The 19,987-nt window shown below is 39.9% G+C and overlaps 1 protein-coding gene across 3 annotated transcripts; it reads left to right on the top strand.

The window, feature by feature from the left end:
- Positions 1-301: 301 nt before the first annotated feature.
- Positions 302-18,543, top strand: dnajc5ga (DnaJ (Hsp40) homolog, subfamily C, member 5 gamma a). Of its 3 annotated transcripts, XM_037086668.1 has the most exons (7): positions 302-769; positions 10,645-10,772; positions 12,990-13,203; positions 14,802-14,958; positions 15,287-15,465; positions 16,679-16,718; positions 17,258-18,543. In XM_037086668.1, exons 2-5 carry the CDS (start codon positions 10,654-10,656, stop codon positions 15,460-15,462), a joined length of 666 nt encoding a protein of 221 aa, XP_036942563.1. In that variant the 5' UTR covers positions 302-769; positions 10,645-10,653; the 3' UTR covers positions 15,463-15,465; positions 16,679-16,718; positions 17,258-18,543. The 3 variants fall into 3 exon arrangements, with proteins under 3 accessions (XP_036942563.1, XP_036942564.1, XP_036942565.1); XM_037086670.1 differs by lacking the exon at positions 15,287-15,465 and having other exon boundaries at positions 309-769; XM_037086669.1 differs by lacking the exons at positions 15,287-15,465; positions 16,679-16,718 and having other exon boundaries at positions 305-769; positions 17,258-17,468.
- The last annotated feature ends 1,444 nt before the right edge of the window (positions 18,544-19,987 follow it).

Genomic DNA, 19,987 nt, shown 5'->3' with positions numbered 1-19,987 from the left:
TAGATGTAAGGAGCAGACCAAAGTATGTATGTTACAGGTTACAGTTAATGCTGCATTCAGTAACTGTCAGAAATCACTAAATTCAGTCTAATTCACTAGGGCTCATTAATTACTGCAAATTTCTCAGTTTCGCATTAAAATTAGATTAAATTACAAGAATGAAGATGCACATTTGGGCTGCTGTATGACACTGGAGCTGTTGATGTTTAAAGACCAGACTGGGTTCAACTAATGACTCATAATGCTCTGTACTGTTATGTTATTGTTTGAAATCCCAAATGGAAACAATGTGACAAAGTGTTTTTATTTTTGTTTATCTTGAATCACTGTTGATATTTTTCGATACAGGACCATTTTGTCTTGAAAGTAATGAGATGTGCAAATTGTAGGGGATTAATTCTCTTTAAAGCTGATATTACAACATCCTGCACACTTCTTTTAGTCGTTGCGTGTCAACTCTGGGATGTATTTGTGAAATAATCATCTTACTTTATTATTAGCTTAAGTGCTTAAAAGGTGGATTTTGGACGAAACCTTGAAAGCATCATCCTTCTTCATTTCCTGGAAGGAGGAACCAGCCAATCACGGCGAAGGTCCTCTGGCAGAGAGAGCGAAGAAGAAGCGACCCGGCGGCCACAGCAGGCTATTAGTTACCTCCCAGCCACCGGGCTAATATGAGCCTTTAAATTGAGAGTTAAGACATTAAAACGGATGCCTCTATGATCCAGCTAACCTTACAGCGAGATATACAGCGTTCAGTTTGCACAAGGTAAGGCATTTCGGCAGCACTAAACCAGCTAGCATGACGTTAGCTTACCGTGCATAGCACGGTCACGTACGCAGAACTCCATTCAAAAATCTGTCAGTTTAAGGTTGACTTGCTTCTCAGTTAAGGTAGCTCAGCATAACTTAATCGCAATAATTATTGACATTGTGTAAAACGTTAAGATGCACTTTCGTGTCGGACTTGTTACAAACGACCACATAAAGCGCTTATAACACTAACATTATTAAATTGGAGGGCGGTGGCAGGGAACAGTTATGAACGGCTTCTGGTGAAATATGTTCTGCATACAATAGTTTCGTGTACGCTGAATGGTAGATTATGCACGGGAAACCCTTTTAGCGAAATGTAACGATGCCCATATTGCACATATCTATAGGAATCATTAAATTGCTAGAATTTCAAATGAGGTTTGGTGTACCCCTGTAATCGGTAAAGCGGCGTCGTGGCTACTTCTTGCTAGCAGGCGGCTTAATGAAACGGGCCACGCGTACTTTCAGACTTTTAAAACATTTATTTACGAATATTGCCTTAGATAACGCACTTGAAGTGCTGAGATGTCACCTGTGTGGTTAGCTAACAGCTAGGTACCTGTCAACCCCGGAGCCAGCATGACAGTTTCTTTAAACATATTGAAGGAAGCCGGATAGAAATAACTTGAGACACTGCGGGAGGGAAACGAGCCTCGTTAGGTGGATTAGTTAAAATATTCCCTGTAATGTGTATTTATGAATGGCTGTCTGTAAAATAGAAAGTATTTCTCCGTGTGAGGGGAGATTAGCAAAGGATTAGGGCTCCGCAAGGACAAATAGACGACAATCACGCGGCATTCCTTCTTCCGTCATACCGTTATCCCAAAAACGCCAGACCCTTTTCCTCCAGGGCAGATTATAACTTTATCAAGTCACCCGTCTGTTAAGTGAGCTTTTATTTGGGTCATGCGGACGCAAACATGAAACACGGCGGTCTGCAGTAGCCTGTGTGTTCACTCATACCTGTTATAATGACCTATTTATGGAAACGTGTCTTGTGTGCCCCGGGCGAAGTCTCCCAGGAGGCTCTCTCTCTCTCTCAGCCTGTGGTGGACACAACAAGTCCTGTGTTGGGGTTTATTATTAAAGTATAATACATCAGGTAAATGCATAAATAGCTTAATATGTCTTCTCTCATAAACCACGAATCTAGTCATTTAATTTATTCACGTTGACTCATCATGCTGGAGACGTTGCCTTACAGGGGCACTATGTAACATTTGAGAAGAAATTCAAACTCAGATTTTAACATTCACAGTATTAAAGAGGCAATGGTACAAACTCGGAAATCTTTATTTTTTCTATATATGAATATACTCAGAGGAAAATAAGGTCCCCCGAACACTGTTTGAGGTGAGAAAGGTGGCAGGGTCCGCCACATATAAACAAGCCGAAATAGTATGAAATAGTGCTGTCCTTTTTTAAAGGTCAGTTTGTTTGTTCAGTTTATTCAGCCATGAATACAAGTAAATGAAAATCTTTCTCTTCTGATTCAAATTTCCCCAACACTACATAGTGGTTCCTGTTATGATATTGGATGAACAGGCCTAACACAGTTGTTTCTAGCATGTTATGTTTGAAAATCAGTCATTACGTCGATATATTAACGTGAGATGAATAATCCTATGTTTCTGATGACAAACGGTTGCTGTTCCAACATATCAGCAGATTGAATGCAAGGAGATCAGAACTGGTGCATTCCTTACTTTTCTTTCTTGCCACCTTGTTTGAATATAAACAAATGCAGCATTATTAGAGTCATGGTGTTAGGTTAGAGTCTGCCAGTGTCAGTGATGGAGGCAGGATTTGCACATAGTCTGAAAGTGAAGTCTGCCTGGGAGGCTCAACTCAAGGCACAAGTTTTCAACACGAGGAAGTTGCAGTTTGTCATAAAACTAATCAGTTAGAAGACTGTGAAGTTAAAGTTATGACTGAAACCTTACTGAATCAGTCCTGTATTAGGATTCGTATTAGGCAGCTCACAAAACTGACTAAGTCTAACTATGGTTTTCCAGACTTGTTGTGATTTCCCTGTTAATACTTTTTTCTGTGCCGAGGCGTGGTGACATATATTAAGCCAGACGATGTAGTTTACTGAGCAGTTTAGCACAAAACTACATGATATTTAACTGTCTTTATGACAAGCTGTGACTCAATTGACTTGGAAAATTGTCTTGTTGGTTGCATGATTCATGGCACAAACAACAACAATCTGATTAGTAGAATGATATCCAGTATTGGACTTTCTCCAGGCGGTGGAGATGCCTAATGAATATATGAATGTTACTTTATACACTTTCTGAACAAGCCTTGTGGTATTTATTTGATTTGGCATTCCGACATTCATAACAGAGGGCAAGGCAGCTTTATTTGCACAGCGCAAGGTTCAAAGTTTGATGGTTGAAGTGCTTTAAAGTTATAAAATCCTTCAGTTCAGCCGCTCTATCTCAGATACACATCTGAAACTGTTCTCAGAAGGTTGGTTATTAACTGATATGAACAGCATGTGCAACACATTTGAGAAGTGATGTACAAAAAAAAAAAATAGGATGATTTAACATGTTTTTCTTTAATGCATATTTTCTGCTTATTTGCCCTGGTGTCAGCACTGACTTCCACTCAGCTTCTTAAGACTTGATTTTGAACTAGTGCTGATAAATCCTGTCATATTTGACACTTGTATTTATGTGGTGTTGTGTGGGTTCAGTGTAGTTATCAGATCTGAGTGTCTGAGTATTTGACTGTTGTCTGGTTGAGCTGTTCTGTAAGGGCCTTTGAGGTGCTTGGCCTTGGCTGTTGTGATTACAGAGATAACATATCACACACCTTAGAGAGAGTGTGTTATTTTTAACAACAGAGAGCTATTTTAAGTCTATTATAAGAGTCTTGACAAAGAGAGTTTTTGTGGGAGTTGTTGCCCTCTATCTTGGCATGATTTTGTTTTTCTTTTTTTTTTTTCTTCTTCTGACTGGTAGGTTTTTGACAAGCACGTTTTTGTCTGAAGCAAAAAAACAACGCTGTGTTGAGCTGACACAAAGCAGTCTTCACAGTTTGCTTTAATGTGCTGGTCTAATAATATCCTTTTTAAAATGATAATTTAAGTTTCTAAATGTGGACCTGAGTAGTGGAACAAGTCTACGCAGTTCTTTTTAGATGCTTTTGCAAGTTGTTACAGTCCCATTGTATATTGTGATACTCGAATGAACAAATGTCGTGTTAAAGGGTAACTCCACCAATTTTACATATCAAAGTGTGTTTACAGGTCCTGAGGAGTACTGCTGCATATGTCGAATAAAAGTAGTATGAAGTCTTTTGTGGCTTCAGAGGTAGCTGCATGCAATCTGATGTATTGCCTTTAGACGTTTGAGGGCATCATCTTGTGCCATGAGAAACATTGTTTGCCATATTATAGACCAAAAAGATTAATTGATTAATTTGATGTATTGACAGGTTAATCGACAATGAAAATAATTAGATTCAGCTCTCAAACAGACCAGTTACTGTGTTTTTATCTTTTACAGGTATATTTAATTGTTATAATTTTTGTGAGTATAAAAACAACGTGCCCACTCAGTTTTTCAGAATCAGAAATATGTATTTATTCCCCAAAAGGGAATTGGTATGCAACCGTTGCTCCTTCTAGAATAGAAATATCACACTATGGTGACGTTTTGATAAGATACCAATAGAGGAATTAAGACTAAATACAAAAAGAAAACCAAGTAAAAGAATATAAAAATACAGAAGGCTTCAATTAAACTATATGTAACAACTATATATGTATTTTCATTTTGAAATAGAATTGCTACTAGTAATAGAGCTGTATAGAGTTTCGATCTAACCCTAAGTACATGCTTACAGGTACTGGAGTCCCTCATTTCTGCTTTTGTCCCTCAGCTGACAGCCTTTCCGCTGCATGCTGAATAGTGGCTAAAGTTAGATGAATATCTACACTTGATAAAATTTGGAGTACAAAAGCCTCACAGTGAAATGTTCGGAAAGGAAGACAAAAGACTCGGTGTTTCTCTTTTTCTCTCTGTCTCTAGTTTTAGTGTCTATAGAGAGGCTCTTGTCGACTGATGGTTCCTTTTCATTCCATCGGTTCTGAGTGATAAGAAAGAACAATTTGCATATGCACAGGCAGGGCAGTTTATAAAGTCCGCACCATGACGACTGCAGTTAACTAATTAACCTAATAGCCCTGGATCGATCCTTTCAGCTGGAGTCACAGGGTGGCAGTTTGATCAGTGCAGACCTGTATTGGCAGGCGCCTGGTGGTCCTGAAGGTTTATGTATAAAAACAAGTGCATTAAGGCTTCTCCTTTATGGATCTGCTTCCTCCTGCCAGACCGCTCGATGGTTTGTGCCGCATGTTTTGGAGAATTTGGTATTTACATCAGTTTTTTTTTTTCTTTTTTTCTTTTTGGCTTCAGCAGGCGTGCCATCTGGGCCTGCAGCGCTTCCATCGTTGAGAAAAATAACACCCCTTTTCTGATATCTTCTTTTGTTGGGTTTGTTTCAATCAGATCTGACCAGATTTTTCTCTTGTTAAGAGCACTTCATGCAATATTTCTGTGTTGTGTACAGTCCAGAACACAGATGCTTTGATAGGATAATTGATTGTACTCACACTGTTATTGCCGCAGCTCGAGCTCCAACTAACAGTTACTATTGTCGAGATTAATCTGCAAGTTATGTTCTCTATGAATAAATGAATCATTTATCTTAAAAGCATCAGAAAATAGTGAAGAATATACCATAGGTAATAGAAGACAAATAGAATATTTAGAGTATCTTTTTGTTTGTGCTTCTATGTTGGAAATGGCATAATGTTTCCTCAAATTTTGCACAAGCTCTCACTTGGACTCAAGTATGAACAGATTAGATTTTGGTGGTAAAAGGTCACCGAGACCCACAGAACACATTTTTGGTCCTAACTGAAAATTTTGTAAGCTGATTGTGACAATATTTCACACAACAACATCTAATAAAGGGCTCCAGACTCATTTGTACACTCTAGAAACAATGGCGCTCCCTACAGAAGATTTTAGGAGCACCACTGAAATCGACCTGCAGCACATCACATTCATAATTTTCCATCTCATCCTGTAGTACTGATAGGAAAATCATTTGCCAATAAATAGACAGTTTACAGAAATGAATAAAATATGCTGATTTTAAGAAATATGGAGGAGTGCACATTTATGTTGGTTAAAGTGTCAGTTATTTGTTTGCTAGTCAGACAGGTGCTCCTGGTTATAACATTTGGACACAATGTTGCCAAAAATGGTTACAGAATGTGATGATGACATTTTATACCTTTGTGTTTCATTATTCAACAACATGACTCATGGACAGAAGGGGACGTTTTGACCGTATTTCACATTTGTAGCTTCTTTGTGCTGCATCACAATCAGCTTTATTGGCTTAAACGTGAACGCATACACAGTATTTGTCTGATTTTTGTTTCAGTCAATGAGCTTGCACACTAATAGACATATGAGACTCTCTAAAAACTTTGTTGAGCAGGAGGTAACAGTATACGCTTCAGCGAGCTGCATGCCTTTGCTCTGAGTGCACATTGTTTTTCAGTAATTTGTGTACCTCATCTGTGTGCATGGAACGTGATATTTAGCCTCGTAAGACCTTTCAGGATGGTTTTTACGAGAGAAAACTTTTTGGAATCATTTCACCACAGAGAACATTACTGGGTATTACAGACCCTGTGCCACTCTGTGAATGCACTCAAGTTGAGCTGATATTGATATTTGAAGCTGCCATTTTGCAAAACTATCTGAGGAAAAAACATGACCTCACTGAATTAAATAACAAATAAAATGGGCCCATCTTACAGTGAGATCTTTTACAAGTTACAAACACATGTAAGCATCGTGAAGCTTACTTTTTGTTTTCACATGAGGAGGCTCGTAATCGGCTGAGAGACAATTGAAGCAAAGCTGCTTTCTCTTGCACTGGTGTCAGCACTGGAGCCATTCAGGGTTTTTTTTCTTGCTAAAAGCAAAAAACAAAGCATAAAGAGTGAGTTCAAGGAAGCGTGGCATATTCTGCACGCGGAAAAGTTTCTTCTCAAAGATGCCCTCAGGTTGGGGATCTTATTATAGCAATTGAAATTAGATATGAACAAAGTGAAGTACTGTTTGTGGGTGGTTGATTTGCGTGCTGTTATTGAACTTTATAACTTAATAAAGTGTGAGTTTTCATGGCAGTTAATGGCAGCACTGTCCTTATAAGGATGCATATACTTGATGGTCTGTCACAGCGTTTCTAGATAACTCATGAAATGTGTTACACGCAGCATTACATTTTCATTGGTCCCGCCAGAAATGTAGCTGGTCAAGTCAAACCCAGCCTTAAGTGTGATACATTTTTTTTGCATAAAAGAGGCTGAGATCTGTAAACAATTGAATCTGCAAAGTACTTAAGTTACTAGTCATCCAATTTTGATGAAGGTTCTCTACTTGAGTAAATGTAAATTTTGAGTAAATGGTACCTAAGTTGTTCCATCATTGGTTGTTTTATATTTGACACGAAGATTTTAATGTTTTTCTGCAGATGAATATTTGTGTCAGATATCGTTCATCAGTCTCCTTGATTTCTAATAATTGATATATCAGGTCGACCTCCTAGTTTTTACTATAATTATGTTCGATCCTCCTATTATTCAATTTCTTGTCACTTAAAAGGCAATTCTGGTATTTTGAAAACACATTTTAGTGTGAAAATGATTTTTTTGTAGGCAGAAGTGCAGGTCCTGCTGTGAAATCTCGTTAAAGGAGCTGTTTCAGGAAGGCAATGGTGAAAATAAGATCTGGAAAGAGGAGTCCAGATTGTACTTTGAGGATCTGCCAGCAAGAATTAATTTCCAAAGCCATGGCTAGCCATAAGATTTTGACAGTCTAGAAGAGGCAGCAATTGCTCATCTCACCCTGTTAGATTTTAGAGTGAGACTTACGTTTCTGGTTACAAAAAAGGATCTTATTGGCCGATGTACTGGACCAGTTCCCACATTTTTGATAAGTATGGATCATTTACACACCCAAACATGTGAATATAGGGCCTAGACTTTGTCAAACTCAGATTTTCTTATTATTAAAAAGGAAAATTCTGGTACGCTAAAGAGAGCCGATGACTGTTGTCAAGCAACAAAAGCCCTGTGTTCACAGAGCTGCAGCATTAGCTGGGGTCACTGTGTGTTTTGTATTAACTGCAAAAGGTCATCTGAGTTTCATTTTTTTTTTTTTTAATCCTGTGCAAATCTGCTCACTTTGTAATATCTAAAGTAAATAAATCCACCGCAAATTGCCTACCCATATGCCCAACCGCATGCCTGATATTATTTATTTCTTTACTTTCAAGGATTACCTGTGCTTGAGGTCTGATAGAGGCCGTAGCAGTTTTGGCCTGGTTTACAGCAGCTGGAAACATGATTCCTTCTCTCTACGTTTTCTCCATCCCGTCCTGTGCGAGACACTTTCAGTACAGATCTGTGGACGCTATTTAGTGGAGTTTGTTAGGCGCGTTGTGCTGGCCAGAGTCTGACCAGGACATTGGCTCTCTCTGACATGGACTCGGACGGGTAATCTGTGAGATCAGCAAAATGTAATCTTCTTTAGTCAATGACCCGCACAGCATTATTTGTGTGGCTGAGTAAGAGTCTGTGTATGTGTGCAGTTGTGTGTGTGTGTGTGTGTGTGCTGTAGCCACAGTTCAATAGAAATCCCTCTGTATATTGTAATTGCGAAGCATTAAATCCGAGGCTTTTGAACATTACAGTGTCAGTACCTCCAGTTGTGAAACAATAGTGATTATGGATGTAAATATAAATGTTTTTATTTGTGTCTCTAAACCAAAGGAGTCCCCCCTATTAACTATAGGGGTCAGGTGATTCATGTTTGCATGTACACAGAGCCTACACTCTATCCTACACAAGTGGCCTGCTACTGTGAGTATTTATATATGTGCGCTGCTAGTCTGCATTGCAAACGGGTGGTGGTTAGCGGATGCCGCCTGCAGTCTCCCTGGTAAAACACACAACCGATCAGCTAGCAGCTGTGTCTCTGAGCCGGGCAGAGCTGACTGGCCAAGAGTTCGCATGGAGCGCTGCCTCTCCATACAGCTCTGGCTTTGGCAACCTAGCGGCATTTGCCACCAAGCTGCTTGTAGAGTGGCAGCCCACCCTTTGGATATGCAGCAGTCTGCTTTCTCTCGCCCAAAGAAACAGCAAAGAGTGGCTCTGCGGGAGGAGTGTAACCCAAGAAAAACAGCAGCTGGCTAGTCAGGATTGACTGCAACAGCCAAAGAGGTTGGTGTGTTTACTGGGGAAACTACAGGTCACAGCCTGTGTTAGCACCACTGCTTACTACTGGAACAGATGTTGAGAAATGCAATGCTACCAAGGGGAGCAATGGCAGTCGTTGTGGTCTGCGTTGCTGCGAAGTGCAGTTATGTTTCTGGGGAAGGTGCGGTTAGGCTACAGTGCAGACTGTGGGATATGGCTTCAAAACTGAAGCATAAATCGAGCTTAACGCCTTGGAAACTGAAACTATTCCTGTTAGCTTGCAGATCAGCATCAAGGTAGTTCTGTTGCTCAGTTTTCTATCCATATGCTAAAAAAGAGAGATGATTTTCTCTATAAGTTAAAAGTTTTGGTAGAACACACAACTCTTCTAACAGGATCAGCTGCACTTAACAACACCATGGAGAAGAACGCCTTGCACTGCTTAAAGTTTTGCTCAATATGCTGTTCAGTCGGTACTTTAGGCTCATTAGAACCCCCCCTCTAGAAGTGAGGTACAATTGGTTTATATGGGATTTAACATTGTAATCCTGGTCTTTGTTAATAGGAGGAGAAATGGGAAGGAGTCCTCCTCTTTGAGTCTGTGCTTCTAATTATGGATGTTCCTATTATTATTATTATTATTATTATTATTATTATTATTATTATTATTATTATTATTATTATTATTATTATTATTATTTCAAGAACATCTCAACCTTGTGGAGAACATGGATTGTTACTTTGTGTTGTGATAATGTGTATAATAAGATAAGATCATATCTCTCCTTCTTTCTGAAACATACCTACATGCAGTTGTGTTTTCAACAATTTCCTGCTGTCTTCCAATCTGGTCTCTTACCACTAAAGAGATTACTGAGCCAATAGCGCGACTGTATTATTGAGCTCTTAAGATCCACAGTTGTCTCACCATTGATCTGGACTCACACGCTCCAACGCCTTAACTTTTCAGGATTACATACGCAGCCACGCTATTACACATTATTTTCAGTTTCGAAAACAGCACTTCACCAACACTTGCTGCACTTCTCCCAACACATAATATGAGACAAGTGCGCCTCACTAGGTCAAATCTCACAGACACTCATTCCAGTACCCGCATACAAAAACAACTATAGTCGGAAATCCATCTTTTATCCAGACACCATTGCACTGTACATTTAATTCTGTATTTCAAAATTAAATGTACAATACAGTAGTATACTGGATTCTTTGCTGCATCCTGATATTATTTTTCTACTGCAGAAACTGATCCAATTGTTGTATTGTTTTCAGTCTTCTGAATAAATTCTAGACTTAAACATGAGTTCATATGCATCATCTTAACACAATCTAGGCTGCTCCTTTGGTAAACAACAGGGCTGGGTTGTTGAAACAAAGTGTGTCAGGCTGGCTCTTAAATTTGACTGCTGAGTCTTGTAAAATTGAATTTGTCAGCCCTCAGCAACATTTAATAGCATGTCATCGTCTTTAAAGGACTTCTGAGTATTTTTTCTCCTTTTTTATAACAGAGGTGAGCCATGGCTGAACCGAACCCCTCCCGCCCCCAGAGGAAGATGTCCACAGCTGGGGAGAGTGTGTACAAGGTGCTAGGGCTGGAGAAAGGAGCGTCAGCTGAGGACATCAAGAAAGCGTACAGGTAAGCTGTCTGAACATTTAGTAATCTGAATTATTACCCCAATTAAGCTGCATCAGATGTCTCCACAGAAAGGATTAGTTTCTCCATAGCTGGCAGGCGTACTGCGTTGTAATTATTACCTTAGGTATTTCCTCAATCCTTTGCTTTAATTTGAGTAATCCTCTTCCTGATTGTGTTTGTGAATACCCCCTCATAAATGGTCAGATTACTCAAGGGCTGTTCAGAGACATTGCTCCACTAGTCATGTTGCCAGAGAGCATATTTCCGTTCATGCAAGTGGAGACAATTTGTTTTAAAACAAAACTAACAAGCAACTATGGATTATTTTCATTATTTATTATTTTCGAATAACTTATCAAATTAGATAGCATTTCAATTTAGATATCAATAATAACAGACTATAAAGTCATCAGGTTTTTTCATAATCCAAGCTGACATGAAAACATAATGGCATTATATTAACAATAGATCTGTTATGATTAGCCAATTGAAAGAAGATTAATAGTCGGCAGTTTTTTACATTTACATTTTTCAAGGAAAAAGTGTCAACATTTATTCCAGTTTTAAATGTGAGGATTAACTGCCTTTCTCTGACATTTATGGCAGTAAATGAAAAAGTCTTTTGTTTCCGGACTGAAGCAATTTGAAGACATCTTTTCAGATTCTCCGAAATTGTGATGAGCAGTTTTATAGATTTATACATTGTGGAAGTAATTGCTGGATTAATGTGTAATGAAATGGGCGGCTGTAGCTCAGCGGGTAGAGCAGGTCGACTCGTGATCGGAACGTCACTGGTTCAAATCCCAGCTCCAGGCAGGGCTGAGCTGCATGTCGAAGTGTCCTTGAGCGAACCCCACATTGCTCACTAGTGAGGGCCCTGCGATGAGCTGGCGACTTATCCAGGGAGTACCCTGCCCTCGCCCTGAGACAAGGCTGGGATTGGCTCCAGCAGCAACACCCCGCAACCCCATGGAAAGGGATAAGCGGTTCGGACAATGACATGACATGACATGTGTAATGAAAATAATTGAAAAGCAGCAAAGCTGAGAAGCTGGAACTAGAAAAAGTCTGGCATTTTTGCTTGATAAACTGCACATTGTTGAGTCATTTATCAGTTATCAAAATGGCAAATTAGCCTTTAGTCTTTATTTCCTGATTTAATGGATCACTTGTTTGCTCTACGATATTGTAGAGCAAACAAGTGATCAAAACATCCCAAAGCTTAAGGTGATGTCATCAAACCAAAAGTCAAACTTAAGTAAAACTTAAAATGAAAGTCACCTTATCATGCATTTATTTTCAGCAGGCTAGAATTTTGTAATGGTGTGTTCACTGGACTCAGTAAAAAAAAAAATATATATATATATATATTGGACAGCAACAGCTTGAACAAAAAGTTGCTCCCAGAGTCCTCAGTAGCATTAAGAAGGTGGAGCATGTTACATCAGTCCTTAAATCACTGCACTGGCCTCCAATCTTACTACTGACCTACAAAGCCCTAAATGGTCTCAGGCCTGAATACATCTTTGTTTTACTTGTATGTCACAAAGCCTCAAACCGCTCAGGTCATCTGGGACATGTTTACTCAATGTTTCCTGGATCAAAATCAAGCAAGGTGGAACAGCTTGTAATTTCTGTGCTCGCCACCTGTGGAATAAGCTTCCTGAACAGTTCTGCCAAAACTGTCCGCTCATGTGAATCAGGCCTTGAAACACAACTGCTTACTGTGGCTTTCCAATCAGCTAGATACTTGACTCTTTCTAATCCTGCTACTTACTTACTTTCTTGCTTTTTCAATTGCCATTTAACATTTTTAATGCACTTCTAAATCTCTGATTTTTTTTTTTTTTTTTTGACATTTTCCTAAAGTAATGGATGGATGGTTTTATTTTTAACCATTTAACGTTTGTGAAGCAGCATGCAATCTGCAAAGTAATCAGTTACTCAAGTTATCAAATAGATGTGGCAGAGTAAAATGTGTAATTTCAGTTCAACATTAACTTGTGAGATCTTGAACTGATAAAGAGTTATATAGTTGTCCATATAAACGGTATAAACTTCACATCCTGAGTCTGAATCTAGTGAACCTGACACTCTCTTTTTATTAGACAGAAAAAAATTACCAGATATTTTCTTCCTTCACTTGATCTTTTTCCACATGCCCCTCTCCTTCGCATCGTTTGATTTGATATCCTGTGTGCTCTTCTCTCCTGTCAGGAAACTAGCACTGAAGTACCACCCAGATAAGAACCCAGACAACCCTGAAGCAGCGGAGAAGTTTAAGGAGATTAACAACGCCAACTCTATTTTAAATGATGAGACCAAGAGGAAGATCTACGACGAGTACGGCTCCATGGGCCTTTACGTCTCCGAACAGTTCGGAGAGGAGAGCGTCAAATATTACTTCCTCATGTCCAAATGGTGGTTTAAGGTGGGTGCTGTCAGTCTTTATGGATTTTTTAAAGTGATAGTTTGTGCTTCATTTCAGGATTGTGAGGTCTTCTTTCAGTAAAGTCCTTTTTGTTTAAGGAATTTTCTATTTGTGTGCTGCTAGTGTAATATTAATCAGATGTACAGGCAAAACTGTTGGCTGTCTCTTTGCAGTTCATGTACAAAAACGCTTCACAGAACTTTTCTCCAGGACACCGCCATGTTTTTTTCCACCACACATTTCTTGTTTTCTCGGCTTCATCAGTGTGGTGCCTGAGGCTGTTTCCACTCTCATACTGTATACAACACTTTGATCTGTCTTCAGAAACCACAATTTTTACAAAATGAATTGCCAAGATATTTTCTTTGTTTTGTGAATGAGCTTAAAAGTTAATGTTACACTCTGTGTCTCATGGTTAGAGATGGAGTGTGTGAAGAGTATGAATGGTGTTTTTAAAAGGGTAGAATTACTGTTTCTGTAAATGGAGTCTGGATTTGGTGAAAGAAACAGCAGCTGTTTCTGTAAAACAAAAAAAAGATTTATTTATTTATTTTTCTTTTAACAAAATGGTCAATTTCTGCAGGGGCCCTGTCCGTAATGCTGCTAGACACAAACACCCCAATCCACAGGTGTTTCTTAAAATGATCATTTTCATTTTTTATCAACGCATAAACAGGGTTTTAGGTTTCACATTATCTGTGTTTGTGGAATCATTGGCAGATATGAAGTTGGAGTTTGTGTTATGATAGTGGAATATGTGAGAAGCGAGACCAAAAACGGCTGCTTACAGAAGAAGATTCTGTAAAGAGCAGTCAAGTTTCACTGCTTTCTTCATAGTGATTTCTGTAACCTTGCAACCAACTACAGTCAACCATCTGCTTCGTGTTCACAACGGCACGCGCTTTTCCCAGTGTGCGTGAATGACCGTGAGGTATGACTAAACAGTGCTAAAACGCTCGTCTGGATTGAGATTTTCAATGTTTATTTACTCACTTAAGCGTTGTTTCCAAAAATAACATTCTACACGTGGACTAAGTCTTCAAAATCAAGCACTTTTTGTCGACGTACTTTGACAGTCGTAGTTGCCCAAAAGCATTAAGGTGCAGCCCATGTTGTGGCCGCCAGCTGGGGCATAGGGAAGAACTTCTCCAAAATCCCTCCCTCTCTCTTTGACAGAAAACAACTTCCTCAGTTCCCATAGATGTCAGGGAAGAGACTGGATGATTAATGACCATAAAACGTGTTGCAAACAGACAGATATCTTTTAGGCGTCCTCCGGCAGGACTCACTGGTGTTGTTAACACAATGATGGCAACACCTTTGCACTGCAATCTGCTGCAGTCAGCCACCACTGAATATTATCTTTATAGGACTTGTACTGTGACACGCCTAGTTTATAATGTTCTATATTTAACCTGTAGAGTGGTTCTGTCTTCATGTGTGTCATCTGCACACAAAAGAGCTGCCTCTGATCATACATTGTAATAAATCATAAATTTATTAAACCATTTCCTGATGGCTCTCACACATACCGGGACAAGTAACTGTCATAATTGGTGTGTCATCACAGTTGATCGTTTGTGCTGTTCTCCCTGCAGGGTCTGGTGCTGTGCTGCACGTTGTTCACCTGCTGCTGCTGTTGCTGCTGCTGCTGTTTCTGCTGTGGGAAATGTAAACCGCCCGACGATGACGAACACTACCAGTACGTCGACCCTGAAGACCTGGAGGCCCAAATCAAAGCCGAGCAGGATGGAGGTGAGATGGAACTGACCAAAATAGTGTGAGGAGAACACGGCAAGCTACATTTTTCAGTCCTGAATATCCCCAGTGTTTCTGTAGCTCAAGTGAAAAAGGACACCACTGTTGACTCCTTTTGTGCCTGAAGGAAGCAAGACTTTAGTTATGAAGGACAAATATTATAAGTAAATCCCACAGCCAAAGTAATGGTTAGGTTTTGGTCCGTTTGTATTTCTTGTATCTAGAAAGTGCAGTACATTTTGTCAGTGCTGTTAGCACGCCAGTGATTTTATTGAACATGCTCTCGAGCTGCAGGATGTCATGTTTTCATGCTCCAAACCAACAGGTTTCACAGTAATCATAGGCCAGCCCACATCTAATGTGGGTCCAGAAAGCCCAGAAGGCCAGAGTCAGCCCATCCCTCTGCCAATGCCAATGCCCATGCCTCCAGCCGAGCCCCAGTCGCCAACCAGTCCGGCCGGGGAAGAAAACCCCGGAGAAACCTTACCAGAGTCGAAATGACTCGTAAGAGCCGCCTCACCTGATTTATGTGTCACGTCGTCCATTCAGTCCATTCTGTCTCGTGTGAGAAGTCGTCTTCATTCCCTCCCCGTAGCTCGTCCACGCTTTATCCATGCTGCCTGCCTGGCTCACCACTGCTGCTTCACTCATCCATACCAAACCGCCCACGCTGTCCAGTAATCAGCGTCATGCATTCTTACAGCAACACTCATCATGTCACTCAAGTCGTCTCGAACCTGCATGTTGTTTGATGCTGTCCATACGCTTTGCCATCAGTGTTGAATCGAGTCACTGTACCACTGTGCATGAAATGCCGTTAGAAAATAAGCATGGCTGATTTAATTACCGTAGCTTCACTGTTTATTATTGTACTGCTGTGTGTACCTGTGTCTGATGCTTAGATCGTTATTCTGTGAGAGACAGCAGTCATTCAAATGAAGCACATGGTTTTAAGAGTTATTTGATATATTTTATATTATTAGGAGATTTTGGTTCAAATGTCTTTGCACAGCATGTTATGGTTGTCAAAATACCGGAATTTTAAACTTTAATACGATTCTGGTATTTAAACGATACTTAATACCCCTCTCGATACCACGGGGGGGAAAAATAAGAACTTCCAACGTTTTTCTCTTTACAACCTGCTCACGGTGCGGATATATAAAAATCAGTGACACTTTTTGTTTTGTTTTTGTATTTTAGATTTTTGTTGAAAATATCCTTCTTTTCAGGTTATACAAAATAATAAAATCCCATCCCACATGAAGCCACTACTCCATTACAATAATCGACAAATGATCTATAAGCATGCAAAAAATACAAATGAGGTAAGTAAGAAGGAAAAAGAAAAAAGGGAGGTTATATCTTTACATTTCAGCTTCTGTAGCTTTGACGCTTTGGAGTTTTGTATCTTTTTGAATACGTGGTATCGAAAAATGATTGAAGTATCGATGCATTGACAACCTTACAGCATGTTTAAAAAAAAAAAAATAGTGGGTTGTTTTAATTTGCAACTAAATACAACAGACTATCTGTGCCTTTTGATAATTGGACCATAATGTTTCTGGTCTAAGTTTTCAGAAACTGACAGATATCCTGTTTGAAAATTCTTTTTACCAACTCGGTATGAAGATAGTAACAGGAGAAATTCAGTTTAAACCAGCTTTAACTTTTTGTGACATGGAAGTGACGTGGTTACCCTCCCATCCTCCCACAGGGAAGTGACGGAGTGGATGAGCCCCAACTAGTGAAAGCAGGTAGGTTAGATACTGTGCATGTTGTTTTAGTAGTCCATATGCACGCTAAAGCATCAAACAGACAGAAGGTGCACTATGTCGTTTTGGAAAATTAATTAAAACTTTTAAGGATTTTTAAAATGATACAAATTCAGAATTATTTACTTGAATGTCGAAACAAGCTGTCCTCAGACTGGAATAAGGTCACCAGAACAGGTTTGGTTTATACAGTCAAGAAAAAAAAATCTCCTATGCTTAAAATTTCTTATCCAAAACTACATAGTGCAGCTTTAAGACCAGCTGTAATTGTAATTTCAACCTAATCCAGTGGAAAAAATAAGCAAATGGTGAGGTTAAGAATACACATAGAGCGCTATGAATAGTAGCTTTTTATTGTGTAATTTTTTCAAGAAAATACTTGGTAAAAAGTGGGAACAGTTCTTTATTCTGTGTAAGCTGGCATGGAATGACTCATTTCTAATCACTGCCAGCCTCTTCTTGGCACAACAGCAAATATATCTGGTTCTCTGCGTTTGACCTCCACTTTTCTCCCTCCCCAGCCTGTCGAGCCCCTAACATGACCCAGCCAAAATCGACTGCAGCCAGCAAGCCAGAGATCAACCAGCCCAAAGCTACCAGCCGGCCCAGGCCCACACCTCAACCCTGACCTCTCAGACCACTGAGCTACCCTCTGGAAAAAAAAAAAAATAAAGGTGGGCCTCTCCATGGAACTCAAGTTATGGAGGAGCGTTCATGCATATTCAACTAAAACACTACGATTTTCTCACTGAGAACTTCAGTTCCCGTTAGCCTAGCCTGGGCTAGATGTGATTTTGCTAGCAGTTCAGTCATCCAGGGCTCAGCTTGCCTGGACTCCTCGCTAATCTGTTCTTGTCATCCCATTACAACCAGTAAGGATGTGACACTGGGCAGGAAGAACTGGCTGATATGAGGGCAAAAAAACAAAACACGGAAAGGTGTTCCTTTTTTATTAACCTGCTATCCAGACCAGGACTGGACTTACCCTTTTTTTAAATTTTTTTCTCTCCTCCCAGTTGCCTCCATTTTGGATTCCAGTCATCACCAATAATTATTATTATTATTATTATTATTTTTTTTTTTTACATTTCCCCCCTTCTTAAGTTGTTTCGGAAAGAAAACCAACAAGGGTTTATTGGTAAAAAAATAACTCCAGTATGGAACTGGATGACGTGTCCACATCATCAGACGCCAGCAGCAGCAGCCTGACGATGTGGGTGAGGAGGACCTTTCTTTCTTTTTTTTTTTTTCATATCCTCTCCCTCCTCCTTCAGTCTGGTTCCACCACTCAGCTAAATGTTGCGTTGCTACCCTCTATCGTTCATCCTTTGAAACACGCTCTTGATGCCAAGTGCGAAGGTAAAATGAGGTTTTCAGGAGGAGGCGGGAGGACTGAGCTTTTCACGTGAACGCACAAATGTGAAAGGGGAGGTAGCAGAGCGAACAGAAGACGGATTACGGGGTCAAGTGTCTGAGCCAAAACCCGGAGCGGAGGCTTCTCTCCCAGCATGCATGCATTTTCCTTCCGGATGCATGCACCTCCTACTGTACAGCACTGGAGTCCAGTACCACAACACATGAACAAGCTGCCTAGCCTAACCTTACAGACTACTGGTTATACACGCCGCAGTATATCCAAAACATGCACTTGTACCAGCCCGTGTGTCATCGTGTGCCACCCTCTGCTAGAAAAATACAACCCCCAGCATAATCTACTAACTCAAACAGACAATGACTGATGCCGAAACGAAACGCAGCATTTAAATGTTACCTGCAAAATAATATATTTTTTATTTTTTTTTGACTATGTTTGGTTGAATCTGCATCCTTTTTAAATCCTTCTCGTGTTGCAGTTAGACCAAAAGCAACAGCTCCATGTAGCCTGCCAACACATGATGACTCTGGTTGAAGTTTAAAAAAAAAACAAAAAAATGCAGTTTGCTCCGTAAGCCACAGTTCAGTTTGTCAAAGTTGTTTTGTATAATATGCATTTGGGTCTATGCACCTTTGTGAAGCGGGTCTGTTGCCAGTTCATATGGTTGTCTTTTTTTTGTTGTTGTTATTTTTGTTAAAGGAACTAGGAAATGAAAATCCAGTCATTATCCGTTCACCCCCATGCAGATGGGGAGTTTGATGGAGTTTGGTAGTCCTTTAGATGTATTTGGGTTGCAGCGTTCTCCTCAACAAACAAGTGAAAGATGCTGAGAAGAAAAATGGCAGAAAAGAGGTTCCATTCAGGTCGTCCGGTGGAATCAAAGTCTTTAACGTTTTGATTAACGTTTTGTCATTTTTTTATGTGTTCATTTTGCGCTTTGGATCTTTTGTTTGTTTGTTAATTTTTTTTCTGCGGAGCATTCAGAAATGTTTTGTGGACTACAAAACTCCACCAGCTTTCCACCGGCATTTAGGACTCAGGGCTGCAGGGGTTTTTAATGTTTCGTTTTGCTGTTTTGCTGCAAAAACTTTGCCCCTTTCCTGACTTTCCATCAGCACGGGGGTGAGTAGATAATAACTACATTTTATTTCTGCCGTACCTGTTCCTTTAAGCCTAAGTTCAGGGTGTAAAACTTTTCATGTACCTCTTACTTCCAGAACTGCAGTAACCACCAACTTTAACATTACTTGATACTCTTTAAACTCAGGTCCAGATTCACTAAGGCTGCATTGCCAGGCCAAATCTTCTGATTTTATGGCACTTCACTTACTTTTCTACTTTTCACTGAAGTCACATCAGGTTGTCTCGGTTAATTTGTGGCCCTTGAAAACAGCACTGAGAGATCAATCAGGCCCTTTTTATGGCAAATTTCAGGCACTGTAATTTTAGTCAGAGGACTAATCCTTGAAAGATGAAAGTCCTCCGTCTCCGCACTGGTTCTGTCTTGAGTTTCGAGGTAGAAAAACCCCCTCACCCTGCTCCCTGAATCTATGGTGACAGTGATGTGCCTTGGAACAGTAAATGCAGCGCAGACAACTCCTGACATTACATTTCGATGTCAAATGTATGTGCGACAGCTTTTATTCGTTGGTTCCACTCCCATTTTCTCATTTTGGTCATTTGTTATTGCTCCTCCACGTGCAAACAATTAGTGAATCTGGATCAGTGTTGTTTTCAGCTGCATATGGAGACCACATCGAGAAGTCAAATGCACATTTTCTTTTCTTTTTTCCTTACTTTTGTCTGATATTTCCCTTTCACCCATCAAAGGAGTGTTTGCATCACTTCATCCTTGTCAGAAAACAGTGAAAAGTGT

The sequence above is a fragment of the Acanthopagrus latus genome, chromosome 22 (genome assembly GCF_904848185.1).
Source record: "Acanthopagrus latus isolate v.2019 chromosome 22, fAcaLat1.1, whole genome shotgun sequence".
Classification (NCBI taxonomy): Eukaryota; Metazoa; Chordata; class Actinopteri; order Spariformes; family Sparidae; genus Acanthopagrus; species Acanthopagrus latus.
Note: the sequence above shows the minus strand (reverse complement) of the source record. Positions and strands in the feature narration are given on the sequence as shown.